This window comes from Rhincodon typus, chromosome 29 (genome assembly GCF_021869965.1).
Source record: "Rhincodon typus isolate 14 chromosome 29, sRhiTyp1.1, whole genome shotgun sequence".
NCBI lineage: Eukaryota > Metazoa > Chordata > Chondrichthyes > Orectolobiformes > Rhincodontidae > Rhincodon > Rhincodon typus.
The window spans coordinates 12896224-12911660 of NC_063360.1; the positions used below are offsets into that span (position 1 = coordinate 12896224).

The 15437-nt window shown below is 39.2% G+C and overlaps 1 protein-coding gene across 1 annotated transcript in view; it reads right to left on the reverse strand.

Moving 5' to 3' along the window:
* Nucleotides 1-881: 881 nt before the first annotated feature.
* Nucleotides 882-15437, reverse strand: part of grin3bb (glutamate receptor, ionotropic, N-methyl-D-aspartate 3Bb) — a 75540-nt gene continuing 60984 nt past the window's right edge. The window contains 5 exon segments of the mRNA XM_048613901.1: nucleotides 882-1285; nucleotides 2435-2502; nucleotides 3280-3444; nucleotides 4091-4242; nucleotides 5320-5435. Coding sequence (XP_048469858.1) covers nucleotides 889-1285; nucleotides 2435-2502; nucleotides 3280-3444; nucleotides 4091-4242; nucleotides 5320-5435 — 898 coding nt within the window. The 3' untranslated portion in view covers nucleotides 882-888.

Consider the following 15437-nt stretch of genomic DNA (forward strand, 5'->3'; position numbering starts at 1 on the left):
TGCATAATAATCCTTTTTTATTTCATATCACCACCCAAATTGACTCTATATTTTGGTTCTCTGATCATTTCTCTTCACTGTACTCATGTCGTCCCTTTATTAACAGAGCTACTTTCTGTTTTAGACTGCTACAGCTAGGTGAACATTCTGTTTAAGAAAATGGAAGAAAATAAGGGATATCAGCAATTAATTATTGACCATATTAAGTTTGCAAGTACAGTGTATGTGTGGAAGGCAATACCAAAAAAAGGTGAAGAATTAGTTTGAAAAGCCTGTGATGAGAAAATGTGAGCACTCACGGTGTCTTGATTTTTAAACAATAGTCCTGCTAATGTTGCAGCACTTCAAGTCCAAAGTCATTTGTTTTTAATGTCTATTGCAACCAAGCATATCAACTTTTAACAGCAAAGAAAAACATATCAATTACCTGAAATGTTGTAGGTAGCAACAACAGTTGTCTGAGACTAGCAGCAAACCAATGCGTTTTATATATTGCAGTTTCAAAATCGTCTTTCTATCCCTGCCCACCACCCCCCACCCTTTCTGTTCTGATGCTGGTGAAGTAGGTTTCCTCAGATTCTGCTCCAATATTATTCATATTTTAAATATATAGACTTAAGATTTTTATTATTAAACATCCTGGAAGTGGCCCTGTTTCAGGTTCAATAAAAGCACCTGAATTTTCTGTAATAGTTAAAAAATAATTGCTTCAGTTCATGTCAACTTCTATTTGAATCAGCTTGCAAGTGATGCTCATGCAGCAAAAGTGCTCTGAAATGTGCTTTCATGGAATTCCAAATGGTCAGGTGAAGATCTCTGAAAGGTTGCAGCCAATGTGTCTTTTTTTTCAATCAATAGGTCCATTTATGTGTAAACTCATGGCCACCATCACCTCTTGTCATGATTTTCTTTACTGCCAGTGTATGTAGGAGTTTGGAGACTGTCTGTAGGCAGCTCAACACAAGCAGCTAATTCATCTCTCTTGTTCATGGCAATTCGCAGCTGCTCTTTGATCGCCTGTATCCTTTGCTCCAGTTCTTTTATTTCATTGTCGTGTGTGTTCCTCTCACCCTGCTGACAGTGCTCAATCCCTCCGTTCTCGCAGATCACACCAGGCGATTCCATTTCTGATTTGACCATGTAACGATCCCATGGACAGGCCTGAAACTCAGCTTGGGCCCTCCTGTTGCCTTTGACCACTGCCCTTCTCACATTGTTCCACCTCGCTTGGGAAGTCACTCGTACTGTGGTAGGCGGCACCTTCTGGATCTTCTTCAAGGTGCACCTGTGAAATACAAAGCTATTACCATGTCTTCCCCATACATCTATCTAGCTTTGCTAAAGGCTAACTCATTGCTCAGCTGTTTAATTACGCAGAACATCTAAGATAACTGTACATTTATTTTTCCAGGTGTCAGTACTTTGAGCATTACTCATTAAATCAGACACACTGCCCAATACTCCGAAGTTATCAAGAAAAGCTCTATGTTATATCACCTGGAATCTGCTCTCTAGCAACAACATTGCATTCTGTCCCATCCCCAATGGGATCCCAAGGAATGTTTAATCTATCCCAATATCCACCCGTTCTTCTTGGTAATCAGGTGCTAATCCAAATTCTTTTTCATGGGTGTGAACCACAGCTCAGAAAGGAAATGATGATCTTGAAAGGAGTGCAGAATAGATTTAGCAAAACGTGAACAGGATTCCCGAGTGGTAAGTTATGAGGGGAGATTACATAAACTAAATTTGCATTTCATGGAACATAGAAGGCTAAAGGATAATTTGATCGAAGTTTTAGGATTTTGAAAGGAATTCACAGGGTCAATAGAGGAAAATGTTTTCCGTAGGCAGGTAAATAAGAACAAGGGTATATAATCTTTAAAGTCAGAGTTGGATTATTTAGGAGAGAGGTTAGGAAACACCCCCACTCCCCAAAAAATAGCAGCAGATACCAATTCAATTAATAATTTGAAACCTAAGGCCAGCAGATTTTCAATAACCAAGGTTATTAAACAATATAGAGCCAAGGCAGGTTATTGGAGCTATAATATAAATCACCATAGAAGAGTAGAACAGACTTGAGGGGCTGACTTGAGGGGCTGAATGGCCAACTCTTGTTCCATTAGTCCTAGTTCTGTGCTCATGTGCAAATCAAACTACTGCTGACTTGGAAATCATCTTCACCTCTGCAAGCTCAATGTCATATTTCCTCTTAGTCTTTTCATTTAAAAATTAATTCCAATCTTCTGAGGATCCCTGCGTTAACAGAATCTTGATTCTGAATCCTATGTGTGAGAAACATCAAATAATTTGTCGGCTAAGGAGGTGGGGCTTGATTTCAAATTATTATCAATTGTATATTATTCCTTGACCAATGCTGCCTTTAGAGCAGTTATTTCTAATTATTTATATATTCATATAAAAATCTCACCTTTTATCTGTCTTCACTTTCTGAATTTTCTGCTCTTCAAAGTTCATATTTAAAACGCGATGGATTTTCTACAAAAAGGAATGGTGATCTGGTTATCACTTGACTCAACAGAATTTACTGCACTTGGTCATAGACAAAAGACAAACAAGCAGGTGACAAAGTCAGAAAACAACCTGAAAAATGTTGTGCCCTCCTCCGTGTCCTTTCTGAATGTGCTGGGAAGTGGGTGAGGGATAGTGCAGTCAGGACAGCAAAGCTCGATGGTGACTCCAGTCAGTGACCTCATGTATGCATTTCCTGGTAAACAGTGATATTGGGATACCGGGAGTAACACTGTAACTCTAACTGGGATCAGGTATTTCAGCATAGTTGCAAATTCTACAGCACCTGGAATATTCACGGTCTGGAGACTCAGTTCTATAATGAGGCATGTGTAGGTGAGCAAACTGCTCCCAAGATTCCTTTTATGTGGCCTCATTTCAGCATACATAGGACAACATAATATAATCATTGCTCAGAGCCTTCTGGTTACAATTCACAATTCAATGACACAAGAATTCACGTAACGTCTGCCCCTGCATTGACTCTAAATTGTTCATTTCTTTCCTCACTTTGGACTAAATAACTTGCATTTCAATTTTAACTGTATTCAGGTGGTGACTATTATTGGGGAATTCACCTACCTTCATATACATATGAGAATCTGAAAGAAGGTTTAGTTTTGGATGTGCATGATATGTTTCTTTGTATTAAAAGGCTGAGAGTGAATAAAGTTCAGAGTTCAACCATTTACTATTTGATTTTCCAAGTTGTAATGAGCAAAGTGCTTGTATGAAAAGTCTCACCTGGCTTGTGTGGAGCCAATACTTAAATCTTTTCCGTTTCCTAATCCTTGGGAGGACCAGCCTATAGACAATCTGTTCCCCAACAGTCGTCAATAAAGATCCAGCAAAGCCCAGGCACAGTAAAACAAACAGCCCTGAGAAATGTTTGATGCCCATTTGTAATGTCTGCAAAAAGCATATTTCAAATTTTAGTCTCAGAACAGAGCTAGGGAGAAGTCAGCATCAGACTGTGTGTAGGAGCAGACACCAGCTTCTTGTGGTCTGGTGTGCATTGCACCAGAGCAACAAGAGGACGGTCATCAGTACATTCACAATTTTATGTTCCATGAGACATACTAGCTGCTGTCAGCAAACAGGGAATGCAAGTCTCCTGATTAGATTGCAAATCAGTAGCTGACTCACTTTATCTACATATTCACTGCAGAGGTGACTAAGAGGTTATCTTAATGAGGCATATGAGATACAAAAAGTAATGAAAAAGGCAGTTAATAAACGTTACTTCAAAGTAAATGGGCTTGATAGAACAGAACAACACAAATTCACACTGTTCACAGTCAAAATGTAGGATTGATGTCAAGAAGCTGTTCCTTGCTGGAATGAACGAAACATGGAATGAACTTCAGGTGGGGTAGAGACAATGGAATCACCTGTGAAACTAATTGGATGTTGTAATGGAGCAAAATTGGCTCTGATGGCACTTACAGACGCAAAGTCCTCTCCAAATGCATTGACAATAAGGTCAGAATGTGAATATTTTTGAGCCAAATGTTATTAGATAAGGCTGGGAATAAATAAACTTCAAGTTTCTCACCTCTGTCACCTCAAACGTTCGTTTTCCACATGGGACCACCTTGTACCACTTGTCATGCAGCATATCCATGAATCCATCAGATTTGTAGCGACTGATCAATTCAGAAATGTTGGAGTTTAACCCTATGTTCTGGGGCAAGCCTATTCCATATCCTATGAAGATGAAAAGAAATCATTTTAGTCTAGATCTTCATCAACAGCAGGGAATCCACAAGAAGCTAATAAAACAAGCAGAAGTTTCTCAGGAATCTGAACCCCTGTTCCAAATTTCAAACCACCAATTTATGAAATCAGTTTCCAGCAGAGTGACAGTTATCTTAACACAAGCTTCTAATCCCAGACATGTAGACAGCAGTGCAAAGAATCCTGATTCTGGCTAATTGTTCAAATAAAGATAGTTGATGAGGCCAGAATACTGGTATCATTCACTGTGCTTTCTCAAGTAGTGCATGGGATTTCTAGCATCCACCTGAAGAGAAAAATGTGCCCTTCGTATAAGTCTCATGCAAAGAATGGATTTTTGATAATGCTGCTGCTCTCCTTCAGTACTACATAGAAGTGCCTATATAGGTTATGTGCTGAAATTCTGGAAAGTGGCTTGAACACACAAGCTTTTGACGTAGAAGAGCACATGTTAGCAATCAAGTCAAACTAACATCAGAAAAATTAAGTTATTTATTGGTTTTGTGATTAATTTGATAGTTGATTGATATTTAAGATTAGGTATCACATTGTGCATTGGTAATATAAATAAAGAAGAGGAAGTACTGAATTGCTGTAAAGTCAGAAAGAGAATGCTTAATCAGGTGCAAAGTGAAATGTACATTTCAGGTCCTAACTGAAAGCTATAGCTTTTGGAATCATAGAATCTCTACAATGTGGAATCAGGCCTTTCAGCCTATCGAGTCCACACTGACCCTCAAAAGAGCAGTCCACAGGCCCAATCCTCCTACCCTATCCCTGTGTCCATGCATTTCCCATCGTTAATCCACTTAGTCTGCACATCCCTGGGCACTATGGGCAATTTAGCATGGCCCATCCACCTAACACACACATCTTTGGACTGTGGGAGAAAACCGGAGCACTCGCTTGGAAAAAGGATGTGAATAAAGGATTGTTTAGGAAGATCCGAACACCAGACTTTAATTCTATAAGAATTCAGAATGTGACAAAATGTTGCTTTCAATTTTTCTGAGTTTTTGTCTGACTTGTACGCAACTCAGTTCTTACCTTCAATGGCAAATGGCTTCCCTACTGTTATCAGCTTGCACTCAGCATCAATTGATACTTCATAATCCAACAGAGCCTTGTCCATGATAAATGCATCCAGTTTTGATGGATCACTCCTGCAATTCAAAGTAATTGTAATTAAAGTGAGATCTCTGCCTTTTACAATCATGACTTATACAGAACAGAAAGTTTTATCTCTACCAGGTTACTTCATCTAAGCTGCTGCAACAGTTATGTCTTTAAAATTCTCAGCATGATATAGTTCGTAGCTCTCTCACCACTATATTAAAATGTATTACAGATTTGAATCTAGATTTGGATTTCAGGGCAATATTGAAGAAGTACTGCATTGTTACAAGTGCATTTCTTTGGAAAAGTCATTAAACCAAGGTTCTCTCTTACGCATATCTCTCTATTTAAGAACAATGCTTGATACTAACTGCAATAAAACTTCTGTGTTTCTACAAAGAATTTTGAAAAATAATCAAGCAGAAATATATAGAAGCTACAGCGAAATCTACAGCAGATCAATTAACTGACTGGTACTGATGCATCCCAGAAAATTGGATACAGTGCATATGTTCGAAGTCCACAACCTGTATTCAGTGATCAGTGTCATAAAGAAACAAGCCCAAGGCTAACATTGGTGGAAAACTGAGACCTTCAATTGTAAAGCTTAGATCAGTGGATAAATTGAATTGCTACATGAAATACATTTCATTGTAATTTAAAAATTTTACTTATGACTTCATTTTGGAATAGAGAAATATCAGTTACTGTGATGAAAGGGAATTACACAAAGCACATTTTTCCAGAAAGAATTGTGTGTGATACTGGAGTAGAAATGGTACCCCAGATTTTATGGTTAATGATCAAGGAACAACACTCACGGTTCATTTCAATAACAGCTGACCAAAAGTTTTGGAGATTTACTGTCATCGGGTGCTTGATCCATCAAGAATCTATATACAGGGGCTCAGCAGGATCTCTAAAAGAGTAACCACCAGTTCATACTCTGGAAACTACTGTATCATTTACTCAGTAATGACAGTGTGGTGAATCCTGCTTTCCCTAAGCACTGTTTGTGCAAAAAACCCCTACCTTTATCTACTGTCAGTGAAAAGCTGGAGTTGTGCCAGTGATTAAGTACTGGAATGCAGTTTTCAGAGTTGAGGGGTGAAATAACTCCACAGAAGACAGTATCCCATCAGCAAGTCACCCTTTATTTACACATGAACAGTCCTTGACTTTAGTGCTGCATCATTCAGAGTCAGGTAACAGAGTATATCTCACCCTTTTATGTCAGCCAGGGCTCCCTGATTGGACCAGATTAACAGCCCCAATCAGGGAACTCATATTCTATGGGGTCCAGCTGGCAAACCTCATTACAATCACTACAAGGGGATCATGGACTCAGGAAAGGATAATGATCAACCAGAACAGTTGCAGTCATTGAAGCAGTCCATATGGGAGTAGCTCTTGAGAGGGGGTTTCGAGGTCAGATTGGCAAAAGTGAAGTTTAATTAGAATTGATGACCCACTGTGTCATTAATGGCTTGGGAATTCCTGAGATATCTGTGGGATTTTTCTTGATCATATTTGCTATGTGATGTGCTCTCAGGAAAGTTTCACATGGCACCTATGTTTACCATATGTTTATTCTCAGTGTTAGAAATAAGTTGTACATATACTGTAAATTATACTACTGTTCCAAATTTTACAGTAAAGTTTATCACTGTGCAAAACCACGGAATCTTAAGGTGTTATGTTGTTGGTAAGTGTCCTGCAGACTTGCACACACATTCATAAAATGGGCTAATGGATTTATAGAGAAAAGACGTTATTTTAAAAACAAGATTGAGCTATGAAGTCAGGTGACGCTTTCTTTCCTGTCAATAAAAATAGAACTACACAAAGCATTCGAACCAGCCTTCATGTCAGGACAAGACAATAAAATACAAACAGGCTTTTGAGACAGAGATATAAATACAACTAATCTTTTGTGTGTGTTAGTCGTTGTCATTACCCAATAATTGAAGAAGTGGTTCACAATAGACTTACTAATTTCTTTTAGCTTCAGAATGGAATTTCAAAGAATAGATTTGGCACAAAATGTTTTCTGTTATGACACTAAAAATGGACCCCATTGATTGACAATGGCTGAGTCAACAGGCGCCATTTGAGAGGACAATAAAAGACAGATACTATGGTCAAATGACAGAAATAAGGCTCCTGCTAAGATGTTTAATAAGGCACATTTATGGAACAGCGAAAAATGAGAAAAAATTCCAGACAAGACAAGAAACAGGCACTGACTAAGATCTAACACCAGGCAAAGAATTCAGACTAGCCTTTACTTACCTATTTGAAAAAGCAAATAATGTTTATAATAGAAGGGTTCAAATGGATCTCGACTGACGTGAAACAGGGAAACTTGTTTGTGTCAAACATTAAACTATTGTAAATCTGCACTCTTCAGGCCCTATTTCTTCAGCAAACCACAGGTCTGCAATGTTTCAAGACTCCATCTCAGGAGAAGCAGTGTCACAGTGATTCTTTCAATTTTTTTTAAGATGTGAGTTGATGCAACTTCTTTTGCAATCACCCTTCCTTGAGTGTGTGTCTGCTTGAATATGTAACTAGATGTAGTTGAAATAGATTTTGGCTATTAAGTAATGAACATTTATGTTTCATATCTTTGAAACTTATGGGAAAACCTAACATTTATCTGTTTTTGAGAGTTATAGCACTCAAAGGGATTAAAACAATTTTCTTTTAAAAGAGATAGTAGGAACTGCCGAAGCTGGAGAATCTGAGATAACAAGGTGTAGAGCTGGATGAACACAGCAGGCCAAGCAGCATCAGAGGAGCAGGAAAGCTGACATTTCGGGTCGAGACCCTTCTTCAGAAAATCTTTTAAAAGACATGTCTTTGGTCAGTTGAAAGCTGAATAAAAGGGGAACCTCCTATCATCTTTTCCCTGTCTGTAGAAATTGGACCGTCCTTAGGAAATGTTTATATAGAAGATTTCATTGGAATGCAAAAATTAACCCATGTTAGAAATTTATCCAGTAACAACATTAACTGAGATCATAACATCTGGGGGCACTTAGAGGGATTCTTTAATTCAGTGGATTTAAAAGGAATCTTTTTTTTTAGAAAAAGATACAGTGTATGTGGTGGTCCTGGACATTAAGCAGCATTTTGGTAAAGTTTACTGTCCAAAATTTGTAGATGGCTTTGAATGTTGAATAAAGTGAAAGATATCATGGTGAATTATTTGAAATCTTTGATGATAGCTAAACTGAGACAGTTAGCAGATAAATTCAAGGTAGAAGACAAATCAGGATTTTGTAAAGATGAGATGCTTCAAGTGATTATCCAACATTTAGAACTGGAAGAAGGAAACGTGAAACTAGGGCGTCGTAGCTGGAATTAGCTAAAATACAGTTAGGAATGAAAAAAATAAAACTAGACTGAGAGGGAAAGAAATAGAAAGAATTGAATTAGAAGATAAACAGAAGATAATAGGAATTGAGGAAAGAAAAAAAAGGACAGTGAGGAGAAAATAAACAAAGGGAGACAGATGGATTCCAAATTGGAAAAGTTACACCAAACAGCCTACGCAGAAATTGAAACAGAAACAGTACTAGAGTGTTATTACTGGAAAGGCAAAGTATTAATGATGAAAGGGAGACCACCTAAAGTACCAGCTCCATCGGGTCATAGTTCCAAGTGAGTATCATGATGAAACTTTACAAGTGGCTTATGGAATTCCAATGGCAGGTCACATAGATGCTGGGAAAAAATCTAAAGTTTTACAATATTTTTAATATTTGCGTTACATTAAAATGCAGTCACATTTTGTCAGACATTCCATACATGGCAGATAGTGGGGAAACCCCAATCCTTGATGAAACCTGTGCCTTTAATAATGAAACCAGCCTTTGAAGAATCATTCAGCATGGCCTTAATCGATTGTCTAGGATACCTACCTAAAATCAGGAATGGGAATCAATATCTTTTAATCATTATGGATGTTTCCACAAGATTTCCTGAAGTAGTGCCTTTAGGGGAAAGTACTACAAAAATGGCAGTGGAAAAGTTAGTTCAATAATTTCAAAGATATAGGTTACCCAAAGAAATACAATCAGATCAAGGCTAAATTTTTAAGTCGCAAATATTCAAATAAATTATGAGTAGTTTGGGAATGAAACAATTTACATCTTTTGCTTATCACTCGGGGGGGAGGCGTTGGCCTACTGGTATTATTGCTGGACTGTTAATCCAGAGACCTAAATAATGTTCCAGTAACCTGGGTTCAAATCCTGCCAGGGCAGATGGTGGAATTTGAATTCAACAAGTATCTGGAATTAAGAGTAGGTCTGGCCTACATGTGACTCCAGACCACAGCAATGTGGTTGACTCTTAAGTGCCCTCTGGGTAATTAGAGATGGGCAATAAACATTGCCTGGCCAGCAACACCCTCATCCCATGAAAAAAAACTCACAATTTCAAGGGCCACTGGAAAGATGGCATCAAATATGGAAATTATGATTACAGCTTATTGTCAAGAATGTCTTAATGATTGGAATAAAGGAATTCCTTTGTTACTATTTGCTATTAGGATTGCTTCTGAGTTCAATTTAGTGCTTATGAACTGAAATATGGACATAAGGTGAGAGGACCATTTAAACTAATTAAAAAGAACTTGATAAATCAAGGCTCAAAAATTATGCTTCTACCCATGTTTTGAAGTTAGACAAAAACTGACCAAAACATGTGAACTGGCCAAAAAAAAAAGCTGAAGGATGTTCAATGAGCAATGAAAACTAGAGATCATTAAAAAGACCAACTTTTTTTTCCCTCTGGAGACTGTGTTACTGTTACTTTCAGTCCCTGTGGAACCTTTAAAAGAAAGATTCACTGGACTTTATCACATCAAAAAGAAACTCAGAGAGGTGAATTATGTAGTGAATAGTCCAGACAGAAGAAAGAATCAGTGAGTGTGTCATGTTAACATGTTGAGAAGACACTATGACAGGGACGACAGTCGGGAGGTAAGCATACTTATGGTTGCGAAAGAAGTAGCAAGTGAAGTAGAAACATTAGAACAGTTGGAGAATCCACCAGAAATTTAAAATTCAAATGCTGATACTCCAACAAACAGATTGGAAAACAAGGAGATGCTTAAAAGGTTAAGGTAGAATCATGTTTTATCTTCCAGCTGACAATTGAAATGACTTACAAAGGCTATTACAGAATGACATTAATTTGTAGAAATAGGGAAGAGTAAACTGGTTTGTTACTCATGATGTTAATGTAGGGGATGTGCTACCTATAAAACAATTCCCTTGCAGAACCAATCCGGAGAGATTAATACAAGCAAAGGAAGAGTTTAAGTTCATAATGGACAATGACATTACTGAACCAAGTCATAGTAGCTGGAGTTTACTTCTTGTGATGGTACCAAAACCAGACAGATCACAAAGAGTCTGTATTGATTATCGCAAAGCGAGTGGTAACAAAATTCATATTCCAAGACTGGAGGACTGCCTTGAATCAATTTGATACACATGATTTGTCACAAAGATAAACTTGCTAAAGGGATATTGACAAGTTTCTTTGATTGATAGTACCAAATAACTATTAGCCTTTGTAACACCAGACAGATTTTATCAATGCAAATGATTGTTGTTTGGAATCAATAATGTGCCAATTGTTAACCAATAAATTTATTGAAGGAATCTGTAATTTTGTGGTTTACTTAGATTGGTTGGCTGTTTTTTAGTCCAACTTGGGAAGAGCATTTACACCACTCAGCTGAACTAATTGATCAGCTACAAAAAGCCAGTTTGGTGATAAATCTGGCTAAGAATAACTTTGCCAAGGCAAAAGTGTTTTTTTTTGGCCACATTGTGGGACAAAGCCAAGTAGCAGCTAGGGAGGTGAAAGTACAGGCTGTTTTGGATTTTCCCTTGCCAAAAGCAAAATGTGAACTGTTGCCTATGTTGTCTTGAGTAGATGCTATTGCAAGTTTTATTCCGAGCTTCAATGCTATTATGACTGCTGAAGAAGGGCAGAAAATTTGAATGGATCCCAGAGTGCCAAAGCATGTCTGAAAACTTGAAAGCTATGCTGACAGCTGCCTTGGTTTTAGACATTCTGAATTATGTAAAACCTTTAAAACTGTTGATGCCAACCACATCGGTGTGGGGATTGTTTTACTATAAGATGATGAGATGGGGATTGAATGACCTATCAGTAATTTTTCAAAGAAACTGGCTGCATGTTAGCAGAAGTATTCAACAATTGAAGAGACAATGGGAAAAATCTGATGGGGGCTGAACAATGTGTGCAATCACAGAATCTGTCTTAGAATTCAGCGAGATATCCAATAAAGCCCATCTTGATGTTGGGAGCAACTCGTTGCATCTTTTGTGTATTTGTCGAATGGTGAAGTGACTTTCTTGCTGACAAGCAGCAGGCAATCAATGAAGGACAATTATTGTTTGCCAAATACCCTATTAACACTATAACTCCCTCAGTAATCTTCAGCTTCCTATCTTACATGCTGAGCAAGCTGGATATTGAGAACTCTTGAGTCTGAAAAACAGCAGATACCTGGCAACTTGAGGTCCTCACTGGCTGTCGGCAGCCTCCATGTTGCTCAGTACCAAACAGCATCTCATGGCATGATCAATGAGCACCAGACTGCTCATCCACAGACATTGCCATCTGCCTCACGATCATCATGGCAGCTCTCCAATCTACTTACAGGACACTCAGGAAGTATAAACCTGCTTTGTAAGGTGGACAGCAACTAGTGTTGAATGGCTGCTTCATGGACATTTTGTGCACATGTACAGGCAGCCACCTCATGTAGTGGACCAATTTCACCTCAGGGTTAGTCTGTTGTTCTCTTAGTGCTCATTCGTCTGCTTGCTCACAGCATCCCTGCCTTGCCTTGCTGTGCCAATTAAGGCAGTCACACATCCAGGCAGCTTGCCTTTCTGGTCAGCATTCTTCAGTCAAGGGGGTATACACGCTGCTGTGAAGCATCAAGTGTAAAGGTGAATGGCTGCTACCAAACCCAGAGTGAGCAGAGTAAGTGTCTGGATTTGGCTGTGAGAGAGAGAGAGAGCAAAGAGAGAGAAAAGAACAGTACAGCACAGGAGCAGACCTTTGGCCCGCCAAGCCTGTGCCAAAACATGATGTCTTTCTAAACTAAAAACCTTTTGCCTCTACACAAACCTGTCCTTCTATTTTCTGCCTATTTGTGTACCCTTCAAGATGCCTCTTAAACATTGCTATTGTATCCACCTCCACATATCATCTGGCAGTGCATTCCAGACACTTACCATCTTCTGTATAAAAAAAAATGTGCCTCTCACATTTCCCTTAAATCCTTTTACCTTAAACCTATGTCACGTATTCATTGTCATTTCTACCCTGGGAAAAAGACTCCCGCTATCCATTCTATCCATGCCTTTCATAATTCTGGAAACTTCTATCAGATTTCCCCTCATCCTTTATGTTCAAGTAAAAACTAACCAAGTTTGTCTAATCTCTCCTCAAAATTAATACTGTCCAAACCAGGCAACATCCTGGTAAACTGTTTCTGTACCCTCTCCGAAGCCTCCACATCCTTCTTGCAGTGCGGCAGCCAGAAGACTACACAATATTCCGAATGTGGCTGATCAAAAGTTCTATACAGCTGCAACATGATTTGCCAATTTTTATACTCTATGCCTGACAGATGAAGGCAAGCATGCCACATGCCTTCTTGATCACCTTATCCACTTATGTTCCCTCTGCATCAGACCATGAGAACATAAGACATAGGAGCAGAAATTAGGTCATTTGGTCCATCGAGTCTGCTCATGGCTGATAAGTTTCTCAACCCCATTCCCCCGCTTTCTTCCCATAATCATTGATCCCCTTAACAATCAAGAACCTATCTATCTCTGTCTTAAATATACTCAAAGACCTGGCTTCACAGTCTTTTGTGACAAAGAATTCTAAAGATTCACCACTTTCTGGCTGGAGAGGTTTCTCCAAATCTCTGTTCTAGAGGGTCTTGCCATTACTCCAAGGCTGTGCCCTTGGGTCCTAGTCTCTCCTGCTAATGGAAGCACCTTTCCAACGTCCACTCTATTGAGGCCTTTCAGTATTCTGTACGTTTCAATTAGAACCCCCTTCATTCTTCTAAACTCAATTGAGTTGAGACACAGAGTCCTCAAACATTCCTCATATGTTAAAAATTTTATTCCTAGAATCATTCTCATGAACCTCCTCCGGACCTGCTCTAGGGCCATTACATCCTTCCTGTGATATGGGGCGCAAACTGGTCACAATATTCTAAATGTGGTCTGACCAGAGCCTTATGGAGCCTTAGAAGTGCATCCCTACTTATATATTCTCCAAAATAAACGCTAACATTGTATTTGCCTTCCTAACTACTGACTCAACTGGCAAGTTAATCTTCATCCTGGACTAGGACTCCCAAGTCTCTTTGCACTTCAGATTTCTGAATTTTCTCCCCATTTAACAAATAGTCTATGCCTCTATTCTTCCTACCAAAGTGCATGACCTCTCACTTTCCCATGTTGTATTCCATCTGCCACTTCTTTGCTCACTGTCCTAACCTGTCTAAATCCTTCTGCAGCCTCCCTGCCTCCTCAATGCTACCTGTCCCTCCACTTATCTTTATATCATTAGCAAACTTAGCCAGAATGCCCTCAGTTTCTTCATCTAGATCATTAATGTATAAAGTGAAAAATTGTGGTCCGAACACAGACCCTTGTGGAACACCACTCGTCACCAGCTGCCATCCTGAGAAAGATCCTTTTATCCCCACTGACAGCTTTCTGCCAGAGAGCCAATCTTCTATCCATGCTAGCACCTTGCCTCTAACACCATGGACCCTTATCTTACTCAGAAGCTCCTGTGCGGCACCTTGTAAAAGGCTTCTGGAAGTCCAAATAGATAACATCCATTGGCTCTCCTTTGTCTAACCTGCTTGTTACCTCCCCTTGATGAAGCCATGCTGACTTTTCCCTATTCTACCGTGCACTTCCAAGTATTCCAGAACCTCACCCTTCACAATGGACTCTAAAGTATTACCAACGACTGAGGTCAGGCTAATCGGCCTGTAATTTCTCATCTTTTGCCTTACTCCCTTCTTAAACAGGGGGGTTACATTAGCCATTTTCCAGTCCTCTGTGACCCTCCCTGACTCCAGTGATTTCTGAAAGATCATCACTAATTCCCCCACTCTCTCTTCAGATATCTCCTTCAGAACTCTGGGGTGTAGTTCATCTGGTCCAGGTTATTTACCCACCTTCAGACCTTCAGTTCCTCGGCCATTTCTTTGTTCCCCATTACTACTTCTCCAGCGTCATTTTCCAATGGCCCAATGTCCATTCTTGCCTCTCTTTTGCCTTTTATATATCTAAAGAAATTCTTGCAATCTTCTTTTTTATCATTGACTAGCTTACCCTCATATTTAATCTTCTCCCTCCTTATTTCTTTTTCAGTTGTCCTCTTTTATGCTGTCCCAGACTTCCCTTGTCAGCTATGGTTGCCTCGTCCTCCCTTTAGTATGCTTCTTTTTCCTAGGGATGAATTTTTGCTGCGTCTCCCGGATTACTCCCCGAGACTCCTGCCCTTGCTGTTCAACTGTTTTTCCTGCTAGGCTCCTCTCCCAGTCAATTCTGGCCAGTTCCTTATTCACACCTCTGCAGTTGCCTTAATTCAACTGTAATACCGTTATATCTGATTCCAGCTTCTCCTTCACAAATTGCAGAGTAAATTATATTATATTATGGTCACTGCCTCCTAAGGGCTCCTTCACCATAAGCTCCCCAATCAAGTCTGCCTCATTATACATCACTAAATCCAGAATTGCCTGTTCCCTAGTGGGCTCCACCACAAGCTGCTCAAAAAGCCATCTCGTAGAGATTCCACAAATTCCTTTTCTTGTGATCCACTACCAACCTGATTTTCCCAGTCTGCCTGCATATTGAAGTCCTCCATGATCACTATAACCTTGCCTTTCTTACAAGCCTTTTCTATCTCCTGGTGTATCTTGTGCCCCATATACTGACTACTGTTTG